General features: G+C 42.6%; 1 protein-coding gene across 1 annotated transcript; it reads right to left on the bottom strand.

The window, feature by feature from the left end:
* Positions 1-314: 314 nt before the first annotated feature.
* slc29a3 (solute carrier family 29 member 3) lies at positions 315-9,162 on the bottom strand. The gene is made up of 8 exons (XM_083658042.1): positions 9,042-9,162; positions 7,503-7,649; positions 6,931-7,401; positions 5,734-5,816; positions 4,496-4,722; positions 3,393-3,555; positions 1,709-1,917; positions 315-1,228 (listed from the first exon to the last, which is right to left on the bottom strand). Exons 3-8 carry the CDS (start codon positions 7,264-7,266, stop codon positions 813-815), a joined length of 1,434 nt encoding a protein of 477 aa, XP_083514168.1. The 5' UTR covers positions 7,267-7,401; positions 7,503-7,649; positions 9,042-9,162; the 3' UTR covers positions 315-812.
* Positions 9,163-12,829: the final 3,667 nt, after the last annotated feature.

The following is a 12,829-nucleotide window of genomic DNA, read 5'->3' as shown; positions in this document are numbered from 1 at the left end:
AGAGCTTCATGCAAACTAAATGTGGCCTCACAGCTGACCCTGCTGTCCAAGGAGCGCTGCACTCCAAGTCCATGTCAACCCAAGATTTGTAAAACTCTCTCTGTGTGTGTGCTAAAACCAAAACAACCTTTTGTAACTTAAAGCCCACTTCTGATTGCAAAACAATTTGAGGACCAACCGGAGCTATAGGGGGGTGTCATTGAAATTATGCATTTTAGTTTTTGATTTCTGTGAATTCTTAAGCACATTTAGATATTACCAAAATAATAACTAGCTTTAATCACCATTTCTTATTTTATTTCTTATACCCACAAGCTCAACCCGTAAACCAAACAAAGTTGTGCAAAAAATGTTAGAAGAGTTTTGGGATATATGTGCAATAATGCATAAAATAAGCTTTTTTGTCTGGTGAAGTGTACCACAAACATACACATACAATAGGTATTCTGTACCTCTTGAAGTGGCTTAAATCAACACTTCATTCTCCCCTGACTAGTCATGGTCGACATATCCCCCAGGCTTACACAGATCAGTGTAAACATAATAATACATCTAGTAAATGTGAGGTATAGGCTGTTTAGTCAAGTATGGAAGTAATGCCTATATGGCACCTTTCCCCACAGAGCAGACAACAGGCTTAGGTGATGCACTCATCATCACTGTGCTTTGCTGTTCTGGTTTTAATCAGCAGAGGGCGCAGTGACTCTACTCTCCAGCCACATTGTCTGCTGTGTAGTTCAGTCGTAGCATTGTATCACAACCCTCATATAGATTTAGAAGTGAGGGACACGGCCCTCTGCTGGACAGTTTGCTCAGATGCAGTGCACGACGAGCACGGAGAGCGCCGAGCCCACAGCCAGTCCCAGGGTGAGGAAGAAAGACATGACCACTCCCGTGGCCTCGGCCAGCTCCCGAGGCACCACCTTGGGCCCGTAGATCATGGGTAGCGTGCCTAGGTAGCCGTTGGAGAGACCCAGCAGGCAGTTGAAGAGCACGGGGTAGAGGTCGTGAGCGAACAGCACGGTGTGGAGGTGGTCCCTGGGCTGGTAGTTACAGAACAGGAACAGAGGGACCAGCACGGTGCGACACAGGACCAACGCGGGCAGGACTCTGCTCGTAGGGCCCGGGAGCTGCAGCCAGGCGGTGGACTGCCTCCCGCAGAAGTCCGCCACGTTGTACAGGAAGAAACTGGTGAGGGGTACGAAGTAGGTGGTGGTCCAGGGGCTGCCTGTAATAATAACAATAACTCATGTAACTTATAAAGCGCTTTTCAATAAACCAAAGACACTGATAATATGAGTCAACATACAGTAAAACAAACCAGGAACAAAAAGAGAAAGGAGTGACAGGGAACAGAAAGAGAAAGAAAAGTAAGCAGGGATACAGAGAAGGAGGGGGGATGGGAGGGAGAGGGAAGAGGAGGGAGGGAGCAGGGAGGGGCGGTAGATGTGGTTATGGTAGGGCTAATCTCTCGAGACAGACTTTCGACTTGCATCGAAAATCTGTCGGCAGGCTGTGTCAAAAGGGGTGTAACAGCGCTCGCACACATGCTGCGCTTTACCCGATCAAAATGAAGTGAATGTGACCGGTGTGTAGACTCAAAACTTACCATTTTCAGCGTATAGCAAGTAGCAAGGATATGGACCGGGGAAAGAGTGGGTGGGTCAATAGATTTTAGGTTGCGGAAGTTAGATAGATGGTTTTGTACCTGTGTCCCTGTCGATAGACTGGATGCCCGAGGAGACCGCGGGGAACACCAGGATGGAGACGCAGAAGACGTAGAAGACGCTCAGGCCCAGCACCCACGTCTTCCTCAGGATAGGCCGCAGCGGGGGGACAGAGACACCCGCCGCTGCTGCCCCCCCGCCCTCTGACATCGCCCCTGGACTGGTGCACGTGGCTGCCCACATGTAGTGTCTGTGAGAGGAACACACCACAGTAGGTTATATAGGGCAGCTAGAGAGCTCAACTATGCATGCAAAGCTTTAGTGCTGAAGTCCAAAATACAACCAAATAGAATGCCTTCATGTCAGGTTATTACACAAATCTGAACCAAACATTGTATGGTTTCTTGGGTTGTGAAAGGGCCGTTTAGTATACAGGAAAAGAAACTATCCCACTTCCCCTTTTCACCACTTCTTTCTTTGGTCTTTATGACACCCAACCCAAATGTCCGGACTTCTCCACACCTGCAGCCTCGTGGACTTAGTCAGTCTGTGAGTACTGAGGGCTCCAAATCCACAGTCCATGCAGTCCTCAAGGAGCCTCGAGCGGACTTTCTGCAGACTTCCAGAGAGTCCGCTTGGGGTGCAGACTTCACTGAATTTGATGACCAACAATTCATTGCAATACGGACATGACATATTTTTCCCACTTGGCGAACAAAAAACAAAAATAACTTAGTATGAATGTGTAAAACAATTATTAAAACGTTACTTGAATCATGTCGGTCGAAAATAATATTCAACCACATCACGACACATAAATACTGTATGTAGAAGCACAGGCCATAGAGGTAAGCAAAATGCATATTATAGTCTTTGTATAGCCTTGCAGTCTCTCGCCATCACAGGTTTGACATTGAACACATCACAGTATGTACGATTGAAGTCCGCAAGGGCTCAGTCCCCAAGTCTAGAGGGTGGACATGTGGATTTGGCATGGGTCTTTCCTGTGTATAGTGTATATTGCCTTTTCGTCCAGACAACATTACATTACAGCTGAAATTGTATTTATTTTAGGAACAAGTCATGTTTTTCTCTCGGCTGAAAAAAACTCTAGAGACTGATATTTTTCTCTTAGCTGAAACAAATATCTGTGCTCTTACAGTATATCTCTAAAATACTTGGAGAGCATATTACTCAGTATGGTCACAAGGTTTTTCTTTTTACTTGTTCCTCAGGTCTGAATTGAATTGACCAAAAAGGATTTCATGAAAGGGGTCTCTCTCGGTGACTTTAAAATGACCTTGAGGTCGTCCATGCTTTAGGCAAGATCTAGTATTTATGCCTGGTCCCTGTGCCTGCAGGTCTGCTATTGGACTACAGTCTTTTGAGTGCTCATATATAGCAAATTCTTACTTTGGACTTTTAATAATTTATTTGGACTGTATTTTAGTGGATAGAAATGCTGCGTGTTATGTGTCTGCAAGTTTGCTGTGATGTTGCCTTCTTGCCCAGATTTCTCTTGACAAGGACTTTTTTTAATCTCAATTGTCAATTGAGTTAAATGAACATTAAATCAATAACTCCAAGCATTTGTTTAACAAAAACAGTATTAGACGATCTGTTGTTCCAAGTATGAACTTGTGCATTCAGCTGCAAGTACATTTTGATGATAGGCGAAGGGACAGGTGCTGAGATTGAGAAACCTCTTCGTCTGCTACTACTGACCGTGAGTATGCCAGCCTGGGCAGCAGCAGGTACGTGATGATGCAGAGCACGATGAAGACGTCTGCGGTCAGGAAGTAGGCCAGAGCGCTGTCCGTCACATCTTTAGCCACTGACAGGTCCACTATCGATGCGACTGCACTCAGAGTGCCTCCCATAGCCTGGCCTGGGACAGAGGAGGGGGTGAGGGGGAGGTCATGGGTGGACACTAGAGGGCGTAAACGACTTGTCCTTCACATCGGAGAGCCGTGTTCGCGTCCCAGCTAGAGATGTAACGGTATGAAAATTTCACATCACGATTATCGTGACCAAAATTATCATGGTTATTATATTATCACGGTTTTAGTAAAAAATTGCTAAAAGTGTTCAAAAGTAGAGAGAAACTCACAGAAATCATTTTACAACATTTTATATTGAAAACTCAGACCCAAAAAGGATTGATACACTCACTGAAATCATTTCTCCAAGGCTGCACGTTGGCATCTGTGAGACTGTTGCCAACTTTGGTTGATGATGGACAGTATTTACCATGTTTTTCAAAGCACTGTAATCATGGTAACACGGTTTTAATGATATATGAAAATTTTTAAATGGTACGGTTATCGTAAGGAACTTTATCACGGTTATCATTAAACCCGGTTATCGTTACATCCCTAGTCCCAGCATGTTCAAAGTCTACATTTCAACCCTAAGTCACATTTAACATTTTTGTTATTTATTAAGACGAACCCAAACCATCATCCTAACGTTAACCAAGTTATTTTACTTGGCTAAACATAACCAACGTGGTTTCATTTGAATTTAACGTTGGAAAGGCAGCGATGTTTTCAAAATAACCACCCTTTTATTCCAAATTTACATTGAGATTGTACGCATCCCTGGTTTCAAAAACGTAAGATGCCAACACCCGGGTAGTGTAGCGGTAGATTCCCTGCCTACCAACACGAGGGTTATAGGTTCGAGCCCCCGTTTTACCTCCGGCTTGGTCGGGCATCCATACAGGTATGTGTCCTGGTCGCTGCGCAAGTGCCTCCTCTGGTCGGTCGGGGGTGATGTGATCAAAAAAATTAAATAAAAAGATAATAAGAATTTATTTAGGGAGCCACCTGAGATGAGAGCCTGAGAGATCCTCATGGGGAAGTAGCCGCTGATCCCAAACACGCTGCCAGAGAAGAGGTTGGAGGCCCCGCTGACCAGAGCCACGCAGGCCAGCGTCCCGGCGAAGAACTGCCCCCTGCAGTTTGTCACGTCCACCTTCACCAGCACCGTGGTCACCACAAACACCAGCAAGATCACAACCAGAGACGACAGGATCCGCACCTTTGGGGACAGCCTACCAAAACACACACACGTCAACACACTGCCCGCTAGTATACTGGCATTAACACAAGTGTAAGACAGGGTGGCATTCTCTATCCATTATCAGAGATACTAAACAGAAGATAACATGTTTTTGTTGCTCTTAAATACAGAGACCATAACAGGATCCTTTTCATTGTTATATAGTTTTCCCCATAAATTAATAATTTTGTGACTAAATGATATATACCGGTAGACTAGATTTGAGTCTATAAAATGTATAAAAAATATTGCTTACGGTACTTAGTCTGACCACCAGCCAAAAAAACAACAACGTATATATGAAACAGAGAAAAGCAATAACATCTTTGCAATCGTGAAGCTGAAGCCAGTAAATGTTAGGTATTTACTTAGATAAATAACAAACGTTTAACTAACAGAACCCTAACCCACCCACATGCACCCAGCCACTCCCCCTCCGCACCCCTCGAACCCCGACTACAACTTTCCTACCCCTAGCCCCGCCTCCTTTCCTGACCACATCCCCTCCCACCACCCAGATACACCTAGCCAGCCACTCCCCCTACCCACCCCTCGAACCCAACTCTCTACAACCTTCCTATTCCGAGTTACAGGCCCTTTTCCTTAGCCCCGCCCCTCTCCCTGGATCGGCCCAGTAGTTTTTCCATAATCCTGCTAAGAAACAGATGGACAAACGGCACCGAAAACATAATATAACCCGAACCCTAATAATTACGTAAATTCGAATCAATTAATTTCCTGATGAATGATTAACTGACTAATCAGCGCCAAACAATATACACTGTCCTCTGTGCTGTCAGTCCAACAATGACTGCCTGAAAGTAAAGGCTTATATTTTATATGTCAGGCCACAGTGCAAATTATAAATGTATCGTAAAATTATTTTATATCCTTTTCCTGTTTTCCTGGTCTGATGCTGCAGCCAGAACACGTGTGGCATTGTAATATAGAGATACAAAAAAGCAATGAGCTTGTGTGTGTGTGTGTGTGTGTTAAAAAGCACCTGTTAACGAGGAGATAGTTCAGTACCAGACACAGTACAGAGGGCACCGTTGAGGCAATAGCCAGGTAACTTTCAAAGTAGTCCTGAGAACAGAGAGAAAGGACAACACATTATCGTTTGTTCATACACACACACACACACACACACACACACACACACACACACACACACACACACACACACACACACACACACACACACACACACACACACACACACACACACACACACACACAAGTAGTGAAAGGAGAGGGAGAAAATATACAAATCCAATATACTCTTCCACTCCTCTACCCGTGCTACAGCTACTGGGTCAAACGGCATGCGCTAAAATAAGAGGGTCTCTTTCTTATCAGGTTAGTAGTTGTGTGACTCGCTCGGCCATTCCTCAGCTTAGCGTTGCATGCTTGTAAAATATATGTCAAATATTAATTTTCTTTGATCCCATGTTTTTTGTAAACGTACCATAAATCTCCCAATAAACGCTTGGTTTAAAAAACAACCTGGCTTTTATAATATTTTGACAACCACCTATCTTGGGTAAACTCCTGTGAAAGTTTTTATTGGTGACACAAAAGCTGATCACAACTTGCTCCATACCACCATGGAATTATCATTAAATCCCATAGTTAACGACTTGCTGCAGATACAGGCAGAATATTTGACCATGCTGGTGTCTAAAGCATGTATTATTACTATTATTATGATTATTATTATTAAGCATCTCTGTTTTAATAGCCAGATGACATAAAGGTGACACTGAACCAAAGCTTCTCCAATGTGAATGCAGCTGCTTTGACTGTATATAGCCTAATGATAGCTCCATGATTTGGGTTCCGTTTTCGATTCTTTCATCATCGGAAATCATGATTTATTTTTATTTTCATCATGTTTACAACTCTTTTTCCCTCTCCTCCTTCACCAAGCTGTCCTCCTCGCCAAGCCTTTCAGCATCTCTAATTGTATAATTGCATTGCAACACATCTCTGTGAGATGTGAAAGGACACTCAGTCCTCACAGCTGTCACGGGATCATCACAGTCCTGTGAAATGCATGCATGCTGGTAGAAATCTGCACGCTGATACACACGCAAACAAACACACACACAGACACACACACACACACTAGCATGCACGTGCACACGCAGTGGACAAACACACTTCCGCTGCTAGCTGCCTAGCTTCCCCTCTCACTCACACTGAGGTCTGAGCGGGGCTCCTCCTGGCCGGCGTGGTCCGTGACGTTGCTCAGCTTGTAGAGCCAGTAGTGTTTGGCCGTTATGAAGAAGTTCCAGGGCAGCAGGGAGCCGATGCCCATCAGGAAGAAGATGATGTACACCAGGCAGTAGGAGTCCTCCGGACAGTGGCGTACGGACTGGGACGCCGAGGAGGCTTTGGGCAGGAGCGAGTCCCGGTCTGTGGAGGGATCCTGGTCCTCGCTCTCCTCGTCCTCGGATACGCTGCCGACCACGCCGGGAGCGGCCTTCACGTAGGAGGAGTTGAGGCTGGGCTGCAGAGGCTCAGTGGCAGCCATCTTCACAGAGTACAGGACCACAGAAGAAGAAAGAGAAGGATGAAGGGAAGAGGGAGAAAAGCGGGGAATACTAGGAAAGGAGGGGGATGGGAGGGGAGGGGAGGGAATATGGGACAGAAAGGGATGAACAGGAAGCTGTGGGAAAAAACGACGAAAAGCACAGGTTAGAGATCAATTGGACATGGTGATGCTATGGAAATAAGCGCGATACAAGTGGGCCTTTCAGACAGACTTACTTGGAGCTGTGGTTTGTCCAGGGAGGAAAATGACTACCTTTGTTGGGAAGCCATAGCGCGCTGACTCGAGTTGTCTGGGTTCCAGCTGGTAGAGACCAGAGACCGGTCCAGTGGTTCAGGTCTAAGGTGCCGAGACACAGGCAGCTCCTACAGAGAGTGGACAGTAGTCACATGAATATTTGAAGGCCTATTTGAATATTTGAAGGCAAAACGTTATGTTTAACACTTATTTTGTTGCAATTGTACGTTCTTGAAATTAATAAGAAAATATTGTTGAGTATTTTGTCATATCATCAAGAATATCGTTATCGCAGGAGAAGTACCACCCCTACAAAGAATGTGAAACAGCTTGTGTGTGTGTGTGTGTGTGTGTGTGTGTGTGTGTGTGTGTGTGTGTGTGTGTGTGTGTGTGTGTGTGTGTGCCTACACAGAGAAGTAGGCAAGTCAATAATGGCTCTCAGTCATGTTTCAGATGGTGTGTGGAATGTGACTTCTCCCTACGCTGTCGCTGCACAATCACAGTTGATGGTCTCCTCCTGGCATCATTACTATTTGACAGCACTGTGTAAATGTGGAGCCTCTGCCCTCCCACAGTAGGAATGTGTTCTTGACTTTCAGAGACAAATGACCAGAGTCAGTGCTACACAATGCCCCCCACACACACACACACACACACACACACACACACAGACAGGGAAGAGAAATTCTACTAAGATGAATGTCCCACCGGTTCCAGAGTCTCAGCACTTTTCCACTTTTTCATACCTCTCTATTCTGCAGGAGCAGCATGTCAATTAACAAGGCCAAGTGCTGGTCTTTACGTGACTCACTATACTGATTAATCACCCCAGAAATTCAGCAATCACCACCACATCATTTCATATTCGTACGTGTATTCTAGCTAATTGCATTTCAGTTCATGAATACTGCATGTCCCAACCAAGTCACAAGACAGTGCCAAACAGCTACGATGTATGAATGCCACGGACAGAAATGGCAAAAAAAATGATTTTGCTGGCACTGCTTTCTTGCACAATATGAGGTTATTTTTTGCCTCTTTAACGAGGCCAAGGGAACATTGACTGAGGGTGTAGGGGACTGCAAAGTGCTGATCGTGCGTCCTAAAAAAAAACATCTGTTGCCCAAAATGAGGAAGCAATATCCATTCACATGATACACACTCAAGACTAGTAGACAGACAGACAGACACAGACACAGACACAGACAGACACAGACAGACAGACAGACAGACAGACTTTAGAGAGCATCCTAACACCAATTTGCACTCTGCCTTGTCTGATTTATGTCTGGACTGCAGTTGTTTTGACTGAGACTGAGCTCACTTCAGAGTCATCAAATTGAATGAATGTAGCGTTAGCTTATAGTCATATTACTGTTAGCTTATTTTGTGGACATCGTTGTGCAGTCAGAAAACTAACTTTGAGGGTACCAAAGTTACAAAATGCTTTCCTAACGTTTTAATTCAACCTGTGCTGTGCCCTGTGGTAGACTCGTTAAATCCACACAAATATATCTTACTGTGTCCGACTCGATGGCTGCAGCTTTTGCTTGTTGTCGCTGTGTTGTTCGGAGTGAGTTAAAGTTCCCTGGTTTTCACAGCTAACTTCATTTCACGTCTGCTCAGCTGTTTGCGGTTTCCTTGCCGAAGCTACAATAACTTCCTTCTCTTCTTCTTCTCCTGCTTCTTCTTCATCCTCATCATCATCTTCTTCTTCTTTTGACATGATTGGCGCTTGGCAACCATCCTAGAGGTGCATTACCGCCACCTACCGGACTGGACTGGAGTTATATTAATGTAATGCAAAAAGGTCTTGACGATCTGCAATTCTGTATGCAAATATATTTGAGCCTTATAATGAAGATAACAGCCTAAATTATCCTGCTATCAACATTTCTTATGGCCCTTTGCGGAGAGCGGCATATAATTTTCTGAACTATCTCAGTTTTGTTTTTAAAGTCTCAGAATAGCTGCTCTGACATTTTAATTAACAACTCATCGTTTTCACGACTTGTTAAACACTTTGTATTCACCGTCTGTGAATGGCTTTCCATACCCTTCCTTACGAGCTGCTACTAAACTAGCAATAGGCCTAGGCTACACTACACACGTTTTGTTGACAGCATTTTTTTTTTTACTTTTTTTTGTACAGGCTAACACACATTTTTAAAAGTGGAGAATGTAAGAATCACTTTAGACCTACAACAATGATGTAAAAAATTATATAGTCTGAACTAAGTGTTCATGCACAAAGGTGTGTAGGCTGTTACAAATTATAATCACCAGCAGAGGGCACTATGGGATAGCATATCCACTAGTGTATTGTTGCAGGTCTCTAGGATAAGAGCAGGTCAATTACCTGCCTGGGGAAAAAAACATTGGTGTCCAACCATGTGCCATGGAGAGCCAAGAGTCTGCAGGGTTTGCTTCTGACTAAACACTCCAGCAGGGATTTCACTGATGACTTCCTCCTCACAGTTTGAAGGTTTGCTAATCAGTGGAATCACCTGCTGTAGTCTTTGGTTGGAATCGGAATAGGCCTACGAACCTGCAGACTCTTGGCAGCCCATGGCGCATGTTTGGACACCAACTAATTTAATATTAATATTAATAATAATAATATTAATAATAATAATAATAATAATAATAATAATAATAATAATAATAATAATAATAATAATAATAATAATAAAATGCTGAAAGAAGATAATATAAGAGGGATGACGCTCTGGATCAAAGTTATTATTATTATTATTATTATTATTATTAACTCTTCTTATGATTAAAAAGCCTTTATTCTATCTTGGCTAGTTCAAACACTCCAACATGTTTCGGCCTAAGCCTTCATCAGGGACAATCTACAGATTGTGTTTGAACTAGCCAAGATAGAATAAAGGCTTTTTAATCATAAGAAGAGTTGCCTTGGACTTTTTTCAATTTTTAATAATAATAATAGTTTTATTTCATAAGATAGCTATGGTTACATGCTGTTTAAATCAAATCCCAAGCCCTGCTGTGTCTTCAGGCATTCTTTGTTCAAAGTGTGGTTATGTCTGATCATTCCATACAGACTTTCTAGGATTCATGAATTCTACATGAATGCCACAAAAGCTATATTATTCAGTGTGGAAATATAGGCTTTAGCTTCATAATACAGTAATGCCAGGCTGATTAAAAATGAAATACAATTCAGGTGAACTCAAAGCTTGCAGCTATATAGGCCAGTGGCTCTCAAATGGGGGTCCGTGGCACTTTGCCAGGGGGTCTGTGAAAAGTTTTCAGGAAAATAAAAATAAAAACTTTTTTGCAAAAGCTTCATAGTTCCAGCGAAAGTATTTTATGCTTTAAATCTAAAATGGTTCATGGATTACATTCTAATCTAACAATCATATCAATTTAAAAGTCAAGCACGTTACCGTGGAAACAATTAAGCTTAGCCCAAAATCACAAATCAGAATGAGGGGGTCCCCGGTAGGTTTTCTATCTTGTAAGGGGTGCTTGGCTGAAAAACATTTGAGAACCTCTGATATAGGCTATGTATACAAGCCAATTATATAGCCTATGTGTATGATGTGTATTTTTATATGCATTGTAGAGATATGCAGGCATCTATTAAAAAAATCTTCAATTTGCATGACTTCAAAAGATTATAATTGCTACAACAGTATTAAAAACAACATGCTGTGTAGAGTGGAGGGTGGGATCTTTTATAACAGCACTTTATGTCATAGAAAGGGTTCAATTAACTCATGCACTGAAGGGTGGCAGTGGCACTGCCAGGTAAAAGGTTTCAGAGCTAAATGGACCCTGAGAGAATCTTCCAGTGAGGTGTGAGGAGAGGGAAAGCTCTTCCTGTTCCCTGGAATTGCTGTGGACCTAATTGAGATGCCATTTAAGGTCGATGCTGCCAACAAGCTCCAAAGAAGCCATTTTTATTTCTTTAATTGGCACTGCATCACCTGGTTTTGCAATAACATTTTATTTTGCGACTCCAGATAAAACACACAAAAATACAGTTGTTAAACTAAGAAATATAATTTATTGCATAAAAATTATATTTAGTTACAGGTAAGAAGGCTAGACGTTTATTTACAATTGGTAGTTTACAGAGATAAAACAATGTCAGTGAATATTTTTTTTATTATTATTTTGTAAAAATGTTTGTTACTGACAAACAAAGGCTAAATATGATCTCTTTTAATGGGAGCAAGGTAGAATCCAATTCAGCTCCAGATTGATAAAATGACCCGGAGCTGTGGCCAAAGATCCAACAGATACTCAAGAAAATCTGGACGAATAAACACTGTAGTCTACAGCTAGTAGTCTCTGTAACAAGATTTGGGTAAAGAACGTAGTCCTGCAGTGTTCAGGGGGATCCAAGGAGCTGAACTCCTGTTCAGGCGTCTCCGCATGGGCAAGGACCAGCAGGGCATGTGTTCATAATTTGAGCACACTGCTATTGTAGCCGCTAACACCGTCTTTTACTCTTCCCACGTGTGCTTTAATCAGTAGAGGTTTCCTTGGTCCAATCCTTCAGATCCAGATGGAGAATTTCCTGCTATTTCCAACCACTTTAAGCTACAAATCAATCGATAAACCCTGTCAATGCCCTGATCTGAAAAAATATAATTACTCTTCCAAGGAACAAAATAAACCAAATGCTTCACTGTTATTTTTTTTGTACTTGCATAGCACTTACAAAGAGAAATGACAAGTCTTAAGCGTGCGCACACATGTGCACACCCACCCACCCACCCATTCACACACACATACGTACTTGTGTTTTTGTTCATTCACACTAAACAGTGACAGGACTCACTGCTGAAAAGGAGGGATACTGCCTGTGTTTTGGTTTGGTGGTTTCAAATATTTGAACACTTTTTTTGCTTCAAGGGAGATAAAGAAAAAAAAAGTGAAACGTAACAAAATATTAAGTAATGACAACATTACAGATGACAGCATTTTTGAATTTCAGTCTTTCTCACAATAACTGACGTAACAATATTGACAATGCAAAATAGCTGGAGGACCCTGACCACAAAGCAGGCGGTTTAGTAAAAAGGTAAACAAGAATCAGTTATCAAATAGAGAGAGGGGATGAAAGAATGAGTTACCGTGAGATGGATAAAGAATTAGAGATATGGACAAAATAGATAAGTGGTAGATAGAGAATTGATTGAAACATAATGCAGTTAGTCTTGAGGTAAGGTTTATGGTCCCTTGCTGCCTAGTTGATACAAGGCAAGGCTAATCTATTCAGCAAAATTCATCTCTCAACAACAGCACAAACTGCCCTCAATTACAGCGA

This window comes from Poromitra crassiceps (genome assembly GCF_964638095.1).
Source record: "Poromitra crassiceps genome assembly, chromosome: 22".
Lineage (NCBI taxonomy): Eukaryota > Metazoa > Chordata > Actinopteri > Beryciformes > Melamphaidae > Poromitra > Poromitra crassiceps.
Note: the sequence above shows the minus strand (reverse complement) of the source record. Positions and strands in the feature narration are given on the sequence as shown.

Coding starts and splice junctions, on each gene's coding strand:
- slc29a3 (XM_083658042.1), bottom strand. CDS start 7,266: ATGGCTGCCACTGAGCCTCTGCAGCCCAGCCTCAACTCCTCCTACGTG. Junction 3,556..4,495: donor CTCTCAGGCTCTCATCTCAG/GTGGCTCCCTAA, acceptor CCTCTGTCCCAG/GCCAGGCTATGGGAGGCACT. Junction 1,918..3,392: donor CCCAGGCTGGCATACTCACG/GTCAGTAGTAGC, acceptor TTCCTCTCACAG/ACACTACATGTGGGCAGCCA.